The 22,388-nt window shown below is 31.5% G+C and overlaps 1 protein-coding gene across 1 annotated transcript; it reads right to left on the bottom strand.

The window, feature by feature from the left end:
* Positions 1-20,109: 20,109 nt before the first annotated feature.
* On the bottom strand, positions 20,110-20,460 carry LOC148203301 (uncharacterized). Its single transcript, XM_088107581.1, has one exon. It carries the CDS (start codon positions 20,458-20,460, stop codon positions 20,110-20,112), a length of 351 nt encoding a protein of 116 aa, XP_087963707.1.
* Between the last annotated feature and the right edge of the window lie 1,928 nt (positions 20,461-22,388).

The raw sequence follows: 22,388 nt of genomic DNA, 5'->3' as shown, positions 1-22,388 counted from the left end.
CCATTGAGACTGATAGCAGACTCAGAGAGAGGAACACTGCCAAAACATATTTCATGCAACCCATTATCACAACACCACTTCCTTACTTTTTCTTTTTGATTCTCAATTATTAACAACTCAACACCAATGCCCTATTTATAGCCCACTAACTTTTGCTCTTCATCATTTATTTTCATTTAACAAAACTAAAACTAGTCAATCCTTCCCATTACCTATATATAAAAAATATACTTCTTTTCTATTTTTTTTTTAACTTGACAAACAAATTCATTTAATAGTCCTTTTATTCTTACTCTATTATTATCATTTTTTTCGATTTCATCTAATTATCAACGTAGAAACAGATCAATATATTTATGTTCTAAAACTCTTCTACTAACATCATATTATTATAAAATTATAAAATACCATGGCCCTATTTATAGTCCACAAAGTTTTGCTTTTCGGCTTCCTCATTTAGTACAAGACGTTACATTGAAAGCATCCATTAATTTGCTTAAAAAGTGATTCCCTCTTATGAACGGTAATGTTGCTCCGTCTGTCCCATTTTTTACCCTTTCGTACATTGAAACTTTATAGTATTGTACTCGCCATTTATGACATAGATTAATGGATTATATATATACATATTTAAAATGCTTTTTAACTGCATAAATATTTTTTATTTAATTATACTAGAAAACATAAATAGTATTTTCTAAATATTTCCATACACACTTTTTGTACATTATCAATCTGTCATAAACTTATACGTTTATTATATTGCAAATAAAGGTTTGACTAAGTTTTGTTTCTGTTTCCCTTTTCCACAAGCAAATGCTAACGTTGCAGAGCGTGGCTTCCACAAGATTGCACGGTTCTTTTTATTAATAAATAAAATGGTTTTCCACTTCTAGATATTTTGGATCATGCCCTGATTCATGAACTCTATAAATAGAGCATTTTGGATCATTTTTCCTTTTTTTTTTCCTAAAAATATTTTGGGTTTTATTTTATTTTCTTTATAGAGATCCTTACTAGTTTTGATATCCTCAGAGATTCTGAGAAGTTCCTGTATCCTGGTGGACTTGCGCAATACACCGCGGATAAGTCCTTAAGGACAGTGATCTACACGTCTCAGGAAATCTTTTGTTCATGATCTTTATTATTTTATTGTCATATTTTACAACAATCTTAAGGACTTAGGACTGACATCAACAACATGTCTTTGGAGAGCCAAACCATTGTTTCCGAAACTCAGACGGTCCTTCGCGAAATCACTTTCGGACGTGTCAAAAGTCGAGGTCTTCTCTAGACAAACTTTCGGAGGCTGGCAAGGTGCTCGCAGCAACGGTGGCTTCTGATAGCATTTGTAGGGACCGCGGATGAGATGAAGAAGAGGGAAACAAGGCGACAACTTGGAGTTCTTTGGAGTTAGGATGATGAATCCTAATTTTCATGTGTCGTGTCGTTGTAATGTTTGAGAAAAGGTGTAGAAGATTTCTCTCTAGAGAAAGAAAAAGAAATAAGAAGATGAGCCTAGGTACTTCAGTAATTTTTCATATACTTTACCTACAAATGAGAGAAGCACAACCAGGTATTTTTCTCGTTTACCAATCTTAAATATTTTAAAATTGTGGGGGTATAGGTAAGTTTACTTAATTACTTGAAGAAATAACTTTCACTTTTCACCTAATGATGCTGATAAATATGTGTACTCTAAATTTGAAAATGATAATTGTGTCATTATATGTTTGTATGTGGATGATATGTTAATTTTCGATACATGCAATGAGATTGTTGCAAGAACTAAACTGTTTTTAGGATCGAACTTTGAAATAAAAGAAATGGGTGAAACCAATGTAATTTTAGGTGTTAGAATTATAAGGAAGGGAGATAGTATATTACTATCCCAAGAAAAATACATTAAGAAACTTCTTAAGAAGTTTGGGTATTATGATTTCAAACCCGTGAGTACCCCTTATGATGCTAAATCTAAATTAATAAAAAATAAAGGAGAATCATTATCTCAACCTCATTATGCCTAGATAATTGGGAGCTTAATGAGCTTTTCTAGACCTGATATTGCTTATGTAGTACTAGACTGAGTAGGTACACTCAATGTCCAAATCAAGAACATTGGGATGCACTTGCTAAGCTTATGAGATACTTAAGAGGTTTAATGGATTATGTCATTGAGTACAGTGGATTTTCCGCTGTACTAGAAGGGTATAATGATGCAAACTGGATCTCTGATTCAGATGAGACACAATCCACTAGTGGTTATGTATTCACACTTGGGGGTGGTGCAATTACATGGAGATCAACCAAGCAAACAATTATTGCAAGATCAACAATGGAATCTGAGTTTGTTGCTCTTGAGATGACTAGTAATGAGGCTGAGTGATTGAAAAACTTCTTAGCAAACATTCCACTAGGAATGAAAACCAACCCCATCGATATCAATACACTATGATTGTCAATCGACAAAAGCTATAACTAAAAAATAAGAATTACACTGGAAAGAATAGACATATACAATTGAGACACAATTTGGTAAAGCAGCTGCTAAAGAGTGGAATTATTTTCATTGACTATATGAAGTTAAAACAAAATCTAACAGATCCTTTGACAAAACTCTTGGGAAGAAATATGATTTTAGAAACATCGAGGAGAATAAAACTTAATCCACTAGCAAACAAACAAGTGATGGTAACCCAACCTTTGTTGATTGGAGATCCCATGAATAAGGTTCATATGGGTAAAAACAAGTCACTTGTTAGTTCTGATAGCACTAATTTGATTTTAAATCAAATATGTTCATTCCTATGGTGTGTGTGTGTGAAAGTGCTAGGGATTGCATTATTGAGAGGTTAAACTTTGTATTCAAACAAAGTTTCTAACTATTTTCATATCCCTTATGGGTGACGTATGATTTGCAGCATACACTTGATGAAATAACCTATATGAGTGTCAAGTGGGGCTGCTTGCATGAGATCTTGACATGATCTCTAAAGTCAATCTCTAATTAGTCAGTAAGTCAATCTGTTTAATCCATCAATTCGTGATGGGTCGAACCGATTTTGAATTTTTCTAACTCGCTAATAAATGAGTTAGGTTGAATTGACTCACTAAGTGATCAACCCGTGGTGGACCGGATCGGATCAGACCAAATGACCAGTTTTCACATCACAAGCCAACTTTTTTAAATGTTTGTTTTTAATTTCAACATCAATTTGACATCTTTAAATATGAGGTCAAAGTTTTTTGTGTGGTCAAATAAAATATAGTAGATGGTGTCAAATGTATCTTTTCTAATAAATGCACAAATGGTAGGAAATGGAAACATTGACAGAGAATGGTCCACCATTGGTGAATTACTTTATATTATATAAAATCCATTAATCTATGCCTTAAAGGATTATTGAATGAATTTGTTTGTTAAGTTAAAAAGAAAAATGAAAAGAAGCATATTTTTTTTTATATATAATTACTGGGAAGGATTGACTAGTTTTAGTTTGTCCAATGAAAAGAAATGATGAGTTTAATGGGCTATAAATAGGCCCTTGGTGTTGAGTTTTTAATAATTGACGATAAAAAAAGAAAAGAAAAAAGGAAGTAGTGTTGTGATAATTTGTTGTGTGCCGTGTTCTGATTGCCAGTTTCATATTAAATTTTTCGTAAGGTAATAATTCCTATTAATTTGCTTAAAAAGTGACTCCGTTGTGTTAGAGCTCCAATATATATATATATATATATATATATATATATATATATATATATATATATATATATATATGTGTGTGGGTTTGCTAACGCGGGTACGTCTGTTTGTACATTTTAGCAATGTGTACTGGGTTTTAGTAGACAAAAATATCCTTATATATCATGGATTCTAAGTTTTAAGGTTAAGGGTATTTTAATAATTTTCATTCTCAAAATTCAAAAAAAAAAAAAACCCCAAACCCTTACTGACCTTTCTCATTCCTGTCATCCCTTTCTCTTTCATCTTTCTCACTCCAATCTTTTTTTCTCTGTCATCCCTACTATTATCTTATAATTTTTGTCTTATCTAATTTTATCTAATTTTCACAAGCATAAAGGAATTGATAATTGACCTGGAAAAAATCAGAAATACTCGTAGTTAAACAATTTCTTACAAAAAATGATTTTATAATGAGTTTTTATTTTATAATTTTTGTCTTATGTAATTTTATCTAATTTTCACAAGCATAATGACATCAAAGGAATTGGTAATTGGCTTGGAAAAAAAATTAGAAACACTTGTTGTTAAACAATTTCTTACAAAAAATGACTTTATAATGAGTTTTCATTTTATAATTTTTGTCGTATATAATTTTATCTAATTTTCACAAGCATAATGACATCCGAAAGAATTGGTAATTGGCCTGGAGGGTTTTTTAGAGATGATGACATATGCAGATGATGAAATTAGAGAGGTTAGTGAAGATGGTGAAATTGAAGAGATCTTGAATGAACCTTTGCCTGAAAAGATGAATATGTCAATGACTCAACTCTTGTTTTAAAGGCAAGTGTTTCTCTGATTTTTTCAACTGGGGCTACACTAGGATGACAGAGAAAAGGTTGGAGTGAGAGAGATGAAAGAGAAAGGATTGAGAGGAATGAAAATTATTAAAATACCCTTAACCTTAAAACTTAGAATCCATGATATATAGGGATATTTTTGTCTACTAAAATCCGGTACACATTGCTAAAATGTACCAACTGAAAAACAGGCGCCTGTTTTTCAGTTGGTACATTTTAGCAATGTGTACCGGATTTTAGTAGACAAAAATATCCCTATATATCATGGATTCTAAGTTTTAAGGTTAAGGGTATTTTAATAATTTTCATTCTCAAAACTAAAAAAAAAAGAAACCCTAAACCCTTACTCACCTCTCTCATTCCTCTCAACCCTTTATTTTTCCTCTTTCTCACTCCAATCTTTTCTCTGTCATCCCTACTGTAGCCCCAATTGAAAAAATCAGAAACACTTGTTAAACAATCTTACGTTTTCATCTTATAATTTTTGTCTTATCTAATTTTATCCAATTTTCACAAGCATAAAGGAATTGGTAATTGACATGGAAAAAATCAAAAATACTCTGCTGTTAAACAATTTCTTACAAAAAATGATTTTATAATGAGTTTTTATTTTATAATTTTTGTCTTATCTAATTTATCTAATTTTCACAAGCATAATGACATCAAAGGAATTGGTAATTGGCCTTGAAAAATAATCAGAAACACTCGTTGTTAAACAATTTGTTACAAAAAATGACTTTATAATGAGTTTTCATTTTGTAATTTTTGTCGTAATTTTCACAAGCATAATGACATCCGAAAGAATTGGTAATTGACCTGAAAGGTTTTTTTAGAGATGATGATTCAACCTATGCAAATAAAATTAGAGAGGTTAGTGAAAATGGTGAAATTAAAGAGATCTTGAGTGAACCTTTGCCTGAAGATAAATATGTCAATGACTCAACTCATTACAAAGGCAAATTTTTTTAAAGGCAAATTTTTTTAAAGGCAAATTTTTTTAAAGGCAAGTGTTTCTGATTTTTTCAATTGGGGTACAGTAGGGATGACAGAGAAAAAGTTAGAGTGAGAGAGATGAAAGAGAAAAGATTGAGAGAAATGAGAGAGGTGAGTAAGGGTTTGGGAGTTATTTTTTTTTTATGTTTTGAGAATGAAAATTATTAAAATAACCTTAACCTTAAAACTTAGAATCCATGATATATAAGGGTATTTTTGTCTACTAAAATCCGGTACACATTGCTAAAATGTACCAACTGAAAAACAGGGGTACGCGCGTTAGCAAACCCATATATATATATATATATATTTAAAGACTAAATTACACCAAATTTAAAATAAAATATATAAAAGCATAATTCAATCGTATGGAAGATTTTTTACAAATGTTTGCATTTCCTATCATCATTATGCATCTATTAACAGAAACGAATTTTGACGCTTATTATTTTTTACTTTGGAGAAAATTTCGATTTCATATATAGAGATGTCAAATTGAGGTTAGAGTTAAAAAATATATTTAAAAGCATTATTTATCTGAGAGTACGACTATCTTTAACATTGATGAGATTTTTAATATGTGATAAATATATTCATATATATATATAAATATTATTATATTTGTTCAATTATTTTTAGTTGCAACTTGAATAATTGTTTTTATCTAAGTAATATTATATTTTCATGAATTTTTTACTTATTACAATAAACATGATAAATAAAAAATAAAATAATCATTTATTAAGATCATAAATTGATATGCAACTAATCTTTGGTTATAAATACTTGAATTGGTTGTGTTTTATACTTACCCACAACTTTAATTAAATTAGAAACCTAGGTTAGTAATAATATAGTTATGTAAATGATATGAAAAAAATTAACACTTAAGTTTGTAACATGAATTTCAAATCAGGTTTCATGTTCTTATGCAGATAACAAAACCGTATAATTGTGCATTCTCTATTCAACATGTTTAACTTCAAGAATTTTACTATAGGATCATCTTCTGCTTCTGTCATGCGATCATCTTCGTGGATAATAGGTTGACGCATGTCCTGCATTTTATGACGAAAAAATTGAAATAAATATTTTCAAACATATGAATCATTTATTTATAAACTTTACAGTACATGGTGGGTTAAAGTATGACAAGATCAATATTGAATTTATGAAGTTGGCACATACACTCGAGTGTGAGGATCTCAAAATTCATTAATCATCATTCAGTCAAGAGGACTATATCAACTCACTTCTAAAGTTTAATATCTATTAGAAAACGTATTTTATATGTCAAAAAATTTAATGTAACTGAATCAAATAGATTATATATTCATTTAATTTTAAAGTATATGCATCAAAATGTATTAAAGTTTTCAATAAAGACAAATTTCAATTTTTTTTCAAAGTTTAAGAACTAAAAATATATTTAATTCTTTAAAAAAATACATTTAAAACGATTTTTTTAAAATGTCCCAATTGATATTTTGCTTGTTGGAATAGCTTTGTTTGATGTATAAAGTGTAATCTTTCTGATTTTTGTATATTGATGTTTCACTGGAATTAAATTATTTTTATTTTTAATCTAAATGTTATATATATATATATATATATATATATATATATATATATATATATATATATATATATATATATATATATATATATATATATATATATATAAATCAGCATAACCCTCAACTAGCCCCATAAGGATGGTGCAGCAGGGGGATGGTGGTGATCCTATTCTAACATTCACCACATTCAACATTCTCGCACATGAACTCAACTCAAATATACTACTCATTCCACATTCATCATTTTCAGACCTCACCACTGATAACATAGCACATTCGAGTAGCGCAACATAACCACTGCCACCCATTTCACACACTAAACCCTAATTCTAATCACACAGTATAAAAACAACATTTAACGTAGAATATTTTGAGCCTTTCATATCGAATTCGAAAACGACATCATATCGAGAGATGTTAAATTGAGATCGACGAATTTTATCAATAAATGACTGTTAATCAATTTTTTTATTTTTTTAAATTAATTGTGATCTTTTTTACAACTCTACGAGATCTGAAAAGCATAAAAATAACAAATTTCAGTTTTTGATATTTTGTAAAGTATGAACTAATTTCAGTTTTTGATATTTTGTAAAGTATAAACTATGAACGTGTAATATAGCATCAACAACAAACAACAATGACAAACAACAAACAAGTCCAATTAAACAGCAAACAAGTTCAATTAAATAAAAATAAACAAGTTCACCCAAACAATAACAACAAACAAGTTTAACAAAAAAATAACAAAAAATAAGTTCAACAAATAAGTTTTTTAAAACGAAAACGAAAATGAAAACTAACCTTGGTTCATCGGAATGAAGTGTTGCCACACGTGAGAGAGAAAACAGAATGCGCCTATGAAGAACAACAACACAAAAATAATCGGTCAAAACAAACAAAAATCATACCTAAAGTAGTAAATTAACATGCATTTGTATCAAATGAAAGAAATATTACATGTGATGTGTTGGGATAAACTTAAATTTTAGGGTTTTATTAATAATTTTGTTTAAATCTTATTTTATTAGTTTTTGGGTATAGTAATATTTAGTTTGATTTCATAGATATAAAATAGGGACACGTAGTTATGATTTTTGGTTTATCTAGGTACAATATTATTTTATGATAGATTAAGCAGATTTTACTTTTAAGATAGTTGATATTTTAGTTTTATTTCTCCTAATATTGTAAGTGTTATGACTATTTAAAGTCCTTCAATTATAATGAATAATAAGACTCAATTTCAGGAAATTATTTGACTGTGTGTATGGTGAGATTTTCCCAACTTGATGGTCGTCAAACTTCGTTCGAGAAAAATTTGAGCAGAGAAGTCGACGTTTTATATCGTTTTACGTCGAATTACAATTCTAAACGACGTTTAATAATTACATTTATTTATAAAAATGTCACCGGTCATTTTTAATGTTCGTTATTGAGTGGTTCGACCTTGAACGTGTGACGTTTGTTTTTACACCAGTGATAATAGCATACCAATTATACCCACAAATTAGTCCTATTTATCCTAACGTGTATACCTATTTAATGCCTCTGTTTATCAAATTTATTACACATGGAGATTTTACATCATTATTTAATCGTAATTATTTTTGTGTAATAAATTTGTGAAATTTTATACAACTCCAAAAGTCATACACTAACTATTATTTTGTATTATTAGTAGATAGTGTATATAAGTTTCTCATACATACAAAATATAGTCGTTAAATTAAAAGTTGATTTGAACTGTATTTAATGTGAATATTTACTATAGAAGAGCTGACCAAATAATGTTAAACATTAAAAAAAGATATTGTGTGGCGTGTGTTACTGCGAGTTCAAAACATTAATTTGCTTAAAAACTGATTCCTTCTTATGAACGGTAATGTAATGTTGCTCCGTGTCCCGTTTTTGACTCTTTTGTACATTGAAACTTTATAAAGTAATCTACTCTTTTGTAAAAGGAAAATCATACTTTCACAACAATTTTTGACAACATTTTGATACGGGATAGTATCAAAATGAGTGGTGAACATGGAAAATGATTTGAAAAATTAAACTTACGTGGAAAGAGAATTGGGAGAAGGGCTTTCAAGTTTTGGAGGTTATTTTCGATATTCAGATTTTGAGACTTTGGTAGAAAGAGAACAGAAACTTAGGAGAGAGCGCAAACCCCAGAAAGTGTTCCCCCCACAACCTTCGCCTAAGCAGTTGTCTGAGCAGAAGCGGTCGTTCACAGAATTTATACCGTTCACCGGACCATCGTCGTTCATCGGAGTCTTGTTTGCTATCGTTCCGCGGTTTCGAAGCTAACAAAAGCACTTTGTATTAGGACACAGTAGATAACGCTTCTTAATATAAGCACTATGACTATTGTGTTTCTTTTTCATTTCGCTTTTTAGTGCTTCTTTTTCATTTCGCTCCTTCGTGTTTCTGTTTCGTTTCGCTAATTCATGCTTCTCTTTGCTCCTTCGTGCTACTTTTGGCGGCATTGCATCAAGCACTAGATATATAGTGTTTCATTCGTATACTGGGATTCAGGTATCCATGTTCCTTCGTTCCCTCCTTCTCTTCTTTGTTTCTCCTTTGTCCTTTTTCATACCCTAAAAACGCATTTCTCCTAAGTTTTTGAAGGTTAATTCAATTATTCTCTTCTTCTCTCTCCATTATTTATTTTTCTTTTTGCCCAAAATCAAAAATACCTATTAGCCAAATTGGAGGAAATAGCGTTGTCAACACGAGAGAGAGGAGGAGGGATCCTTCAATACCAAATTCCTAACAAGCGTGTTTGAGTCTTACAATCCACACAGAGATAAGGAGAGATCAAATGAAATTACAGTGAGTCAAAGAGATTAAATAAGATTATTGGTATAATAAAGAAGAAAATGGTTCCTTTTCCATGGAAACTAATTGGTATAGTAAAAAAGAAGAAAAGACTTTAATTAAATTATAAGTGGTTGAGCTTTTTGTCTAATTCCCAAAAAAAAATTTAATTTGTGTCCTCTTTTATATGGTTGTGCATTCAATTGAAAAACTATTATACACCTATTTGGATGACTGTTGAGATTTAGTATCATAATCTAGCTTTTAGTATATATGTATACATATATGTATATATGTAAATATATGAATATTTTGAAGCAAAGTGATAATATTTTCATATTCAAATTTTAATTTATTAATCAAATAATTGAAATAAATTAAAATAATATTTTTATCCTTAATGAAATAAATCAAGTTTTAAGGTAAAAGAAGTGAACAAAATGAAATCTATACAACTTCATTAAAAAAGGAAAATAAAAAGTAAAAAATGGTGTATCCATAATAACACTTTTATTCAAAATAATCAGGTTCTTTGTTTTTATTTCCCCAGTATAATATCAGTGTTGTATTGTTTTATATTTAATTTAAAAAAATTTATATTGTATAATCACTTTTTTAAGAATTTAATGATATTTTAAAATTATGTATATAATAAATGGAAAGACTTAAATATTAATTTTGTCTTTTTTTTAAATATGTTTAATTAAATTTTAATATTTATTTTTTAATTTAGTTTTAATTTTTTTCAATTTAATATTTTTTATATAGAAGTCTATAAATTTTCTCTAATTGTACTTTAGCCTTTTTTTTTTTCTTTTCAGGATTGCAATTCAAACATTAATTCCAATTGTATAAACAAACATTAGACTATCTAAAATAATTTGTGCAACTAAAATTACATTTTAAGTCTCTTTAATTCTCAATCACGATAAAGTCAATTATCACAAGTCTTATTTAAATTAATCATTTAAGCACAACTATTCCACTAAAATTTTGAAATTAAATCTAAAACACTAGTGCAATAAGCACATATCGCCTCGGTCATTTTCACTTATAGACACCGGTTCTAGGACCGGTGCATATTCCAACGAGGTAAAAAGAATGGATTTTTTGACTCGGTTTTGAACCGAATCGAAAGGTTTCAGATTCTGACTCGGTTCACAGACAACCGAGGCAGTAAAGTTGTTTAATTTTTTTTATTCTGAACCGAGATCAGTGTTGTTACGTTTGTTTGTTCTTTGTATGGTTAAACTTCTTCCTCTTTTCTCCTATTTTCTGCAATTTTTTTCATCCAAACATGAAGAACAGGAAGCAGAGAGAGCAATTTTTTTCATTCAAACATGAAGAACAAGAAGCACAGAGAGCAGACGAAGATCCAAACACCAAAATCAGATATCCAAACCAAAATCAGAGATCCAAACCAAACAAAAAATCAGAGATCCATTATCCACTTGCAAAGAAACAGAAACAAAAACCAAAAATCAAAAAGCAAAAAACGCAGTTCCTCCATTGCAGCCGCCGTCGCGGGCTCCAGCCGCACCTTCGCGGGCTCTCGCCGCGCCGTCGCGGGCTCTCGCCGCGCCGTCGCGAGCTCCCTCGCCGTGCCGCGCCTTCGAGATCTCTCTCGCCTTGCCGCGCTGTCGAGATCTCTCTCGCCTCGTCGCGCAGTCGGAGCTCTCGCCTCGCCGCACCGTCGCGAGCTGTGTCGCCTGGCCGCACCGTCGCGAGATCTGTCCTCGTCGCACCGTCTCGTGTCGTCACCGTCACCGCCTCGTCTCGTCAGATCTGGTATCGTCTCGCCTCGCCGCACTGTCGCCGCACCGTCGCCGCACTGTCACCGCACCGTCGCCGCACTGTCGCCGCACTGGAGAATGGGAGGTGTTGCAAGAGAGGAGGGAGAGGAGGGAGGGGTTGCAGGAGAGGAGGGAGGGGATGAGGGAAAGTGAAAAGGTGAAATGAAAAGTGGGAAATTGAAAACTGAAAAGGTGAAATGAAAAGTGGGAAATGAAGGGTCTCTGCCTGGAAACTGAAAAGGTGAACACGTTACGCCTCGGTTCTTTTATTAACCGAGGCCGTAACTGGAAAACGTGCATCCTTGTGCCTCGGTCCTACATTAACCCGAAGCAGTATCAGATCTTTATGCCTCGGTCCTTCATTAACCGGTGTCGTAAATTTTTTATGCCTCGGTTGTTTGTATAACCGAAGCATATAACTTCATTTTAATTTCTAAACTGCCACCGCGTCTTTAATGCTTCGGTTTTTACAAAACCGGGGCATATATCACGAGTTAAAAATGGATTTTTCTACTAGTGAAATGTGAACATAAATATGCACTCATCACACATTTCTCTTCTTCTTTTAGGATTTTTTCATATTCATCTTTTATGGTTTTTTTCACCTACTTGTTATTGTGCAGTAACCATTTTAAACACATCAAGCATCTAGGAGGGAACATATCAAGTCCTACCACATTTCACCATCGATGTTTTCTTCGTTCACAACCAAGGATATATTTAAAAATTACGAAAGATCTGGAATATAAATTATCCCGGGTAATAAATAGACATGTGTTTATTTGTGTAGGTTAAATATATATGTTAGGAATAGTGAGCGTAAAAGTAAAAATATGGTAGTGTTGTTAGAGTGAATTAATAATTTGGTGTGTGATAATGTATGTTATATAAGGACATAAAAGAAGGAAAGAGAAAGTAAATAACGAGAAGTCACATAAACATTTTATTTAAACAAGAGAAGTGACATAAAGATTTTATTTAAAGTAGAAAAAGATTGTAAAATGGAAGAAAGGAAAGATGTTTTACTTACGTTTAACTTTATCAGGTTACAATGACTTTTCATTATAAATTATAAATTATAAAATATTACAGCGTTTACTTATTTTGTTTAACGCATATTTTTGTGACTAAAAATATCTTGAACAGGAAGGTTCAGTCCCTTCCCGATCGGTCAGTTGAACCACCTACATTCAACCTTGTCAGGAAGGTTCAGTTCGTTCCCACTTGGTCAGTAGGACCACCTATGTTAAGCTTTGTCAGGTTTCAATGGCTTCGCTCTCGTGCGAACTTCATCTGGGCACCTCTACCCTCATTCAGCGTATCCCGAGCGGTGCTTATTAATATTATCATACTCAATGTCCTCATCTATTTTGCAGGTCACAAGGCAGTAAAGCACCTACAGCTCATCCGTGACACATCCTAATACGAATTCCTCATTTCTAGCCTTCAAACGTTTAACCGAAGACCAAATGGTCTCGCTTGCTCGGCCATCGGCTTCATAACCCAAACAATTTTAATATTAATTTGATTGGCTACATTTTTCTAACCATTCAAATTCGAATTGTTATACTTCTTTAGTGTAGATGACATGATCCTACACACAAATCATAGGGCAAATCAGGAGCTTATCGTCCGGGTCGTCCACAAAACTCAGGGAACGTTCTCCAAGCACTCCTGGTTTAAATCGAGAGGTGAGGAATGTGCTCAATGAACTGTCACTCTCGTCCGCTAGGAAACGTTGTCCGTGAACTCCTAAGCCAAAACCGAGAAGTGAGGAACGTTCTCAATGAACTGTTACTCTCGTCCACTACGGAACATTATCAATGAACTTGTATGCTCAAAATTGAGAGGTGAGAAACATTCTCAACGAACTGTCACCCTTATCCACTAGGGAACGTTCTCAGTGAACTCCTAGGCCAAAACCGAGAAGTGAGAAACGTTCTTAATGAACTGTCACTCTTGTCCACTACGGAATGTTCTCAATGAACTCGTAGGCTCAAAAGCTAGAGGTAAGGAACATTCTCAATGAACTGTCACTCTCGTCCACTACGAAACGTTTTTAATGAACTTGTAAGCTCAAAACTGAGAGGTGAGGAACGTTCTCAACAAGCTGTCACCCTCGTCCACTAGGGAACGTTCCCGTGAACTCCTAGGCCAAAATCGAGAAGTAAGGAACGTTCTCAATTAATTGTCACTCTCGTCCACTACGAAACGTTCCCAATGAACTCGTAGGCTCAAAACCGAGAGGTGAGAAACATTCTCAATGAACGTTTTCAATGAACTCGTAGGTCCAAAATTGAGAGGTAATAAAAGTTCTCAACAAATTGTCACTCTTGTTCACTAGAGATGTTCTCCGTGAACCCCTAGTCCAAAGTGGAGCAGTGAGAAACGTTTCTAACGAACTGTCACTCTCGTTCACTTGGAAACGTTCCTGTGAAAGCCTAGTCTAATCCGAACGACAAAAGGCATCCTCAATAAATTCTCCATAAACTTACAATGTCAAGTAAATGGTTCTATTGATGTTGGGACATGATTGGCTAGCGATTAAGTCATTGGTATTGGGCCGCAATGAGACCATCACTTAAGTTATTGATGATGGGGCATAATTGGAGCAGGGTTTAAATTATTATAATTAGGCCAATAGTTTGGATAGACAAACAGTTAATAAAATAATAACATAATTATTAAAGATATTGATAATTGATTATAGGATAAGGAAGTTGTTTTTAAGTAACAGACTGAATTTAAAGTCGTTTTAAATCTACACTAGTTTAGGATCCATGAAATAGCTTATAAATAAAAGGCTAAGCCACAAATGTACCCAAAGGTAAGCTGTTTTAATTAATTATATTGGAAAAGATAAACAAAATTTCGCAAATCTTTTCGTAACTCTTTTTCCACATTATGAATATATTTTGTGTAATCTTAGCACAGATGTTGTATAAGGCAAAACAACATAGAGTGAATTGGAATTGTGAAAACATTGTATCGAAGCAGTCCCGTGTAATAAATAGACATGTGTTTGTTTGTGTAGGTTAAATATATATATTAGGAAGAGTGAGCGTAAAGTAAAAATATGGTAGTTTTGTTAGAGTTAATGAATGATGTTATGATCAGTGTGTGATAAAGTATGTTATATATAATGAGATAAAAGAAGGAGAGAGAAAGTAAACAATGAGAAGTCACATAAACATTTTATTTAAACAAGAGAAGTAACATAAAGATTATATTTAAAGAAGAAAAAGGTTGGAAGATGGAAGAAAGGAAAGATGGTAGGTAGTCCTTGATCCAAAGGTGGAAGAAGGAGTGTAAAAGAAGAAAGAAAGAAACATAGGAATATGTGACTGCCATTATTAAGATCTATGGACGAGCCGGACATCGGACTTCACAGATAATAAGAATTTCATATATGGGGTCAAAATAAGCGGAGACATCAAGGACGCCAGTTGCTATGGCATTTTTAAGGCAAAAAGTAGCTTGATCACGATTCAAGTTCTGCTCAAGGGGGGAGCAGCAGGAAGGAACATCGAATGGGTACGATAGACGGTATAGATTTTCCAACACTTTCCGACATGAACTCAAACTTGTATTTGTAGGACATGAAAAGTTTTGAGACCTCACCATTGAGACTGATAGCAGACTCAGAGAGAGGAAGACTGCCAAAACATATTTCATCAAACCCATTATCACAACACCACTTCCTTACTTTTTCTTTTTTATTCTCAATCATTAACAACTCAACACCAAACCCTATTTATAGCCACTGACTTCTGCTTTTTCGGTTTCAATATTTTTATTTTAAAAATGTCATATTATATGCTACTCAACTCAAATATGCTACTCATTAGACATTCATCATTTTCAGAGCTCACCATTGAGAATGATAGCAGATTCAGGAAGAGGAGTAACCAAGTTAGTCCCATCAGAACACAAGATCGACGGCTACAAATTAGTCCTTTTCGGGTGTTCCTTTGCTTTCCCTTAAGAAAACTAGACAACTCTTCCCATTAATTATCGCAAAAGATATACTTTTTTCTTTTCTTTTTTACATACTTAACAAGCAAATTCATGCAATATTCTTTTTTTTTTTACATACTTTTCTGTTTATCGTAAGAGTTGAGTGTAATACAAGGTTGTTAGGCATCTTAATGTACAAGAATTTTTTTTTAATACCAACCAATTATTTTTAAAATGAATTAATTGTAAAAGTACTGTTTAAGAAAATATCACTTCTCTGTTTATTTAAGAGTTGACACTTATATTGTGTAATATATTTATATAAGGGTGTTGGGCAACTTAACATTTTTTTAAAATAACTAAAAAGAGTGTTTTTAGTCTAATATAATGTTACTTATCCTAACGTGTATACCTATTTAATGGCTCTCTTTATAACGAGATTTTACATCATTATTTAATCGTAATTATTTTTGTGTAATAAATTTGTGAAAATTTTGAAGAAAACATTAAAAAATAATATTGTGTGGCGTGTTTCATAATGAATTTTGGTACGGAAATATTTAGTACATTTAAAGCATATCCATCAATTTGCTTAAAAGTGATTCCTTCTTATGAATGGTAATGCTGCTCCGTCTGTGCGGTTTTTGACTCTTTTGTACATTGAAACTCTATGAAGTAGTGTAGGTGGCCCGCTTCAAATACAAATTGCTGACTTATTTTTTAACTCATTTCACATAACATTTTACTCACGTTTGCAAATCGGCCCGTAAAGAAATTACTTTTTTTTTTAATTTTCTTACTCATTATATAACATATAATATGATTTTAATACTTTTATTCTTATTTAATTAAATTAGTTGAAATATAAAAATATATGATTTTAAATATTCAATACATCACAAAAATTTAACTAAAAATTCTCAAATTTATCATAAACTTAACGCAATTATTAATTATGTTGTGTGCCGTGTTCTTACTGCCAGATTCATAACGAGTTTTTCTTAAGGTAATAATTCTTATTAATTTGCATAAAAAGTGACTCTTCTAATGTTGTATTAAAGCTCCTAAACAAGTAAACACTCCAATCATTATTCCTTTTATTGTATAGCTCAACTAGTGTGGAAAAATTAGACCCCGCCCCTTTCTTGCATAGATTATATATATATATATATATATATATATATATATATATGTGTGTGTGCGCGCGCGCGTGTGCGCGCGCGCGTGTGCGCGTGTGTGCGTGTGTGGTGTGTGTGATTTAAAATGTTTTTTAACTGTATAAATATTTTTTATTTAATTATACTAGAAAACATAAATAGAATTTTTGAAATATTTTCTTACACACTTTTTTTACATTATCAATATATTTTCTGTAATCTTAGCACAGATGTTGTATAAGGCAAAAATTGGAATTTTCAACACTTTGTGTTGAACCAAAGAGAGATTTTGTTGCCATTTAGATCGTATTTTTTTAACATCCCAAACTTTCATCCTTGATATTTCATACATAAGGTAAGTACGGTAACATGAGAATAAATATTTTTAGACTCAAATTTCAACTTCTAATACTCATAAAGATAACTTGAACTTCTTCTCTATTATTATTTTGTCTCTCTCTTCACTTGCATGTTCAGACGTAATTCTCTCATCTACTCTCGTATAACACTCGCATTATACGATCATCGCACAAATATAATTTTCCAACACAAGCATAAACAAGTAAGGGTGAACAACCAAGAAAAAAAATTCAAAAGGAGACATAGCACTATTATTACACATTACTCATTCACAATTCATGTAAAATGCAATTGGTTATACTGGACTCTACTATTCGAATAACACATTGATGGAAGTCTCGGGTGGTCTTGCACTTGTGGTTAAGGATGGGCAAACTGCATTGTTTGCACTGTGTTACAAACCAAGTATAATTAACTATTAAATAGTTCAAATAAACTGGATTGAACTAGAAAATAGTTCAAAAACTGAGTTGAACTATTTTTTAGTTTAGTTAACTAAAATATAATTCAGTAAACTGTTTTTTAATTCACAGTTTAGTTAACTATTTATTGTGCACTTCAGAGTGAATATACATGCTTCTGAATTGTGAAAACAGCTTAAAATTAAAACTAAAGCCTAATGCCTAAATGATATATATCAAGATGAAAACAGTCCTCAATTACAGAACATAATTAGCCCTACTGTACTAAATTATATCTATACTATAAAAACTAAATTATTTTTATTAAAATTTTAACTATACCATTTTGCGGTTCAATTTAAAAAAACTGGACTTTTCTATTAGTAATTAACTGTTTCAAATGGTAAACCGTACAATAGTAATCAAAGTAAACTGCAATTCGTCTTGGCATCGCAAACATACATAAACTGCATGTTTTTCTTTTTTTTATCTTAAAACTATTTCAGAATAAGTTTTAAAAGTTTATTTAAATTCTTAACTTAAATAAAATTTAATTGCATTGATTACATTAAAATAAATTGATAAGAAAAACCTTGGTCAAAATCTATTCATTTATAAATTTCAACAGTATAATAAATTTTAGTAAAAATAAAAATAATAATAAACTAGTATGATATATAATTATGAAAAAGTAGGATATATAAATATAAATTAATACAAATAACTAAGTTATGAGAAAAAAATAATTCATAACAATTTGTAAATAGTATAAAATGTGTTTTTTCTTTTTTATTTATCTTAAAACTATTTTAGAATAAGTTTGAAAAGTTTATTTAAATTCTTAACTTAAATAAGATTTAATTGCATAGATTACATTAAAAAAATTGATAAGAAAAACCTGAGTCAAAATCTATCCATTTATAAATTTTAATAGTATAATAATTTTTAGTAAAAATAAAAATAATAATAAACGAATATGATATATAATTATGAAAAGTAGGATATACAAATATAAATTAATATAAATAACTAAGTTGCATGTTTTATGAGAAAAAAATAATTCATACCAATTTGTAAATAGTATTAAATGTGTTCTTTTTTGTCTTAAAACTATTTCGAAACAAGTTTGAAAAGTTTATCTAAATTCTTAGAGTATTTTTTTTAAAACTAACACTTAAAATTGTTCTTTTAGAAATTTAGTTTAGGATATTTGTTTTTTAAAATCACTTTTCAATAAGTTATTTGATAAAAAAATAAATAGTATGTCTTCATTATGTTTGGGTGGAACTGCAGTTTGTTTTAATGAAGTTGTATTTTCTTACTGTTTTATAACAGTTAACTAACTGAACTACTAATAGGAAAGTTTAGTTTTTTTAAATTGAACTACAAAATAGTATAATTCAGTTTTTAATAAAAATAGTTCAGTTTTTATAGTATAATATAGTATAGATAATCTCTAGTTTAGTACAGTTAGGTTAATCATGCCCAGCCCTACTTGTGGTGACCTCCACTCCTCATATAACAAAACCGGCACATAGACTAGGACCTCCTGCCCATCTCACCATATAACTCACCCTTCTCTACTTGAGACTGGAGAGTTATTAGAGTATCAGGATGACCTCCACATCAATACCCTCAACATCAACATGTACACTCTACCATGAACTAGTTCGGTCAATCGATTTGTTTGATCCAAAACTTGAGATAATGGATGTAATGCACAAAAAGATTCATAAGTAGTTGTTAATGGAGTTGAAGTCACCAAATTCTGAGGAGTCGGTATCAATTTATGTCTATTTGCTCCAATATAGTTCCTCTAACCATATTTTCTAAACGAACCAATGTTAATCCAAATTGATCTTGTAATAAATCTGCTACAGAACGAATACGTTTGTTTTTCAAATGATTTATATCGTCAAGTAGAACCATTCCAAATTTCATGCTAATCAACTGATCTACAACTATCAATATATCTCACGGTAACAAAAATGTATTGTTTTGGGGTATATCAAAATTAACCATGCCACTACAGAATCTCTCTATGAGGCTCATACCATGTTTAGATTCATCAGTTCATGCCATGCCACTACACAATTTCTCTACGAGACCCAAACCATGTTCGGATTTATCAATTCACATCCAACATAATAAAATAAATTCATCACAGATTTTTCATATCAATTGAGTATATTGCATAATAATTTAACTCATCTCAAGTAACATTTTTAACTCATCTCAAGTAACATTTTACTCACGTTTGCAAATCGGCCAGTAAAGAAATTACACTTTTTTAAAATTTTCTTTCTTATTATATATTTGATCACATATATATTATATAAGGAGATGATAAAAGAAGGATAGAAGAAGTAAAAGAGAAGTGACATAAACATTTTATTTAAAGTAATTAAGAAGAAGGTTGAAGATGGAAGAAAGGAAAGAAGAAGGTTGATCCAAGGGTGGAAGAAGGAGTGTAAAAGAGGAAAGAAAGAAAGGGATGAGATCATTATATTTTTCTGGTGTCATATCCACATAGGCTAAGAATTGTAGCCAATGATGTACTGATGGAATTTGCAAATTCAAGGTTGAGGGGGATGCCAAGGGTGCCAACAAAGGAAGTGTAAACGCAATCAGCAGCATCGTGAACATCCAAACCCCCAAGGGGGGAACAGCAGGAAGAAATGAGGGTTGCGGGAACTTGAAGAATACCAATTTCCAGCGTATCCAACACATCCACACATGTACTCAAATCTGTTGTATTTATAGCACATTTAGCAACATTTTGAGACCTCACCATTGAGACCGATACCAGACTCAGGAAGAGCAAGACTGCCAAAACATACTGATTCCAACCCATATTATCACAACACTATATACTTCCTTACTTTTCTTTTTTATTCTCAATCATTAACAACTCAACACCAACCCCTATTTATAGCCCACTAACTTCTGCTTTTGCTCTTCATCATTTTTCCTTTTCGATTTCATCTAATTATTCTACAAACATATCAATATATTTATGTTGTAAATTTCTTCTATTAACATCATATTATTATAAAATTATAAAATGCCATATTATAATCATTAAATTAAATAATAATCATATCATTTAATTTCAAAAATAAATATTCAATTAAAATATTTTTTCTTAAATACTTAATACACTATCAAAATTTAACTAAAAAGTTCTCAAATTAATTATTAATTATGTTGTGTGCCGTGTTCTGACTTCCAGTTTCATAACGACTTTTTCGTAAGGTAATAATCCCTATTTATTTGCTTTAAAAGAGACTACTTCTAATGTTACAGCTCCTAAACAAGTAAAACCTCCAATATATATTTATTTTATTGTATAGCAACTAGTGTCTGGTAAAATTAGACTCCATCCCTTTAAGGCATAGATTAATGGATTATATATATATATATATATATATATATATATATATATATAGGTTTAATAGCCAATTTAGTCCTTACTTTGGTTGAAAAATCTCAATTTAGTCCCTCGTTATAAAAGTGTTTTGAATTAGTCCTAACTTTTAAAATAGTGGGTCAGATTGGTCCTTTCTGTTAAATATAAGTTAACAAAATTAATGGATGATGATGTGACACAACTTAAAGCTAACGAGGGACCAATCTAACACATCAGCAATGGATGATGATGTGACACAACTTAAAGCTAACGAGGGACCAATCTAACACATCAGCTTTAAGCTGTGTCACATCATCATCCATTAATTTCATTAACTTATATTTAACGAAAGGGACCAATCTGACCCACTATTTTAAAAGTTAGGACTAATGTAAAACACTTTTATAACGAGGGACTAAATTGAGATTTTTCAACCAAAGTGGGGACTAAATTGGCTATTAAACCATATATATATATATATAGATTCCTAAATAGATATTCATTTTATTTTGACGCAGTTGAGTTGTTTTATCTAGATTTTCTCTTTCGAATAAGTTAGAATAAATTGAATAAAAATATGTAATTGGTTTCCTCGTTCATATTGTAATCGAAAAGACGTGATAGTAGAAAGTAAAAGGATAAGAAGAAAGCATAAACTTATATATTTGATCTCACACACACATATATATATATATATATATATATATATATATATTATATAAGGACATCGCAAAAGAAGGATACCAAAAGTCACATAAAGATTTTATTTAAAGTAAGAAAAAGTTGGAAGATGGAAGAAAGGAAAGATGGTAGGTAGTCCTTGATCCAATAAGGGTGGAAGAAGGAGTGTAAAAGAAAAGGAGAAAAAAACATTGGAATATGTGACTGTTGTTGGAAGAACCCTTTTATGAAGGAAAATAATGGTAGAATAAAGATGTTTCGGTTGTGTTTCGGTCAGGTTTGGATTTTCCTTGCTCAAAACACTCCATGTTGTCTCTAAGGGTGGACGAACCTTGAAGACCGGACAGTCCTTCAAGATGGGGCGAACCTGAAGACTGAGCGGACCTTAAAGATTAGGCGGACCTTGAAGATTGCGCAGGCCTTGAAGACTGGACGGACCATAAAGACTGGGCGGGCCTTGAAGACTGGGCGGGCCTTGAAGACTGGACGTGGCTTAAAGCGGATAGACATTGCTCGAAACACTCCGGGGTGAAGACCGAACGAGCTGCCTAATAGTCCTCTCATTGGAACGTAGACCGGATGGGCTCCCTGGTGGTCGTCCTTTCTCCTCCTTCTTCAAGTCGTATGGGCGGGCACGTGTCAAAGGCACTCTAACGCTCAAGTTAGTAATGTAACCGAGCGGTTGAAAGAGC

The sequence above is a fragment of the Vigna umbellata genome, chromosome 2 (genome assembly GCF_029865625.1).
Source record: "Vigna umbellata cultivar VRB3 chromosome 2, Vumbellata_1.0, whole genome shotgun sequence".
NCBI lineage: Eukaryota > Viridiplantae > Streptophyta > Magnoliopsida > Fabales > Fabaceae > Vigna > Vigna umbellata.
The sequence above is the reverse complement of the archived record's forward strand: the minus strand, read 5'-3'. Positions and strand labels throughout refer to the sequence as shown.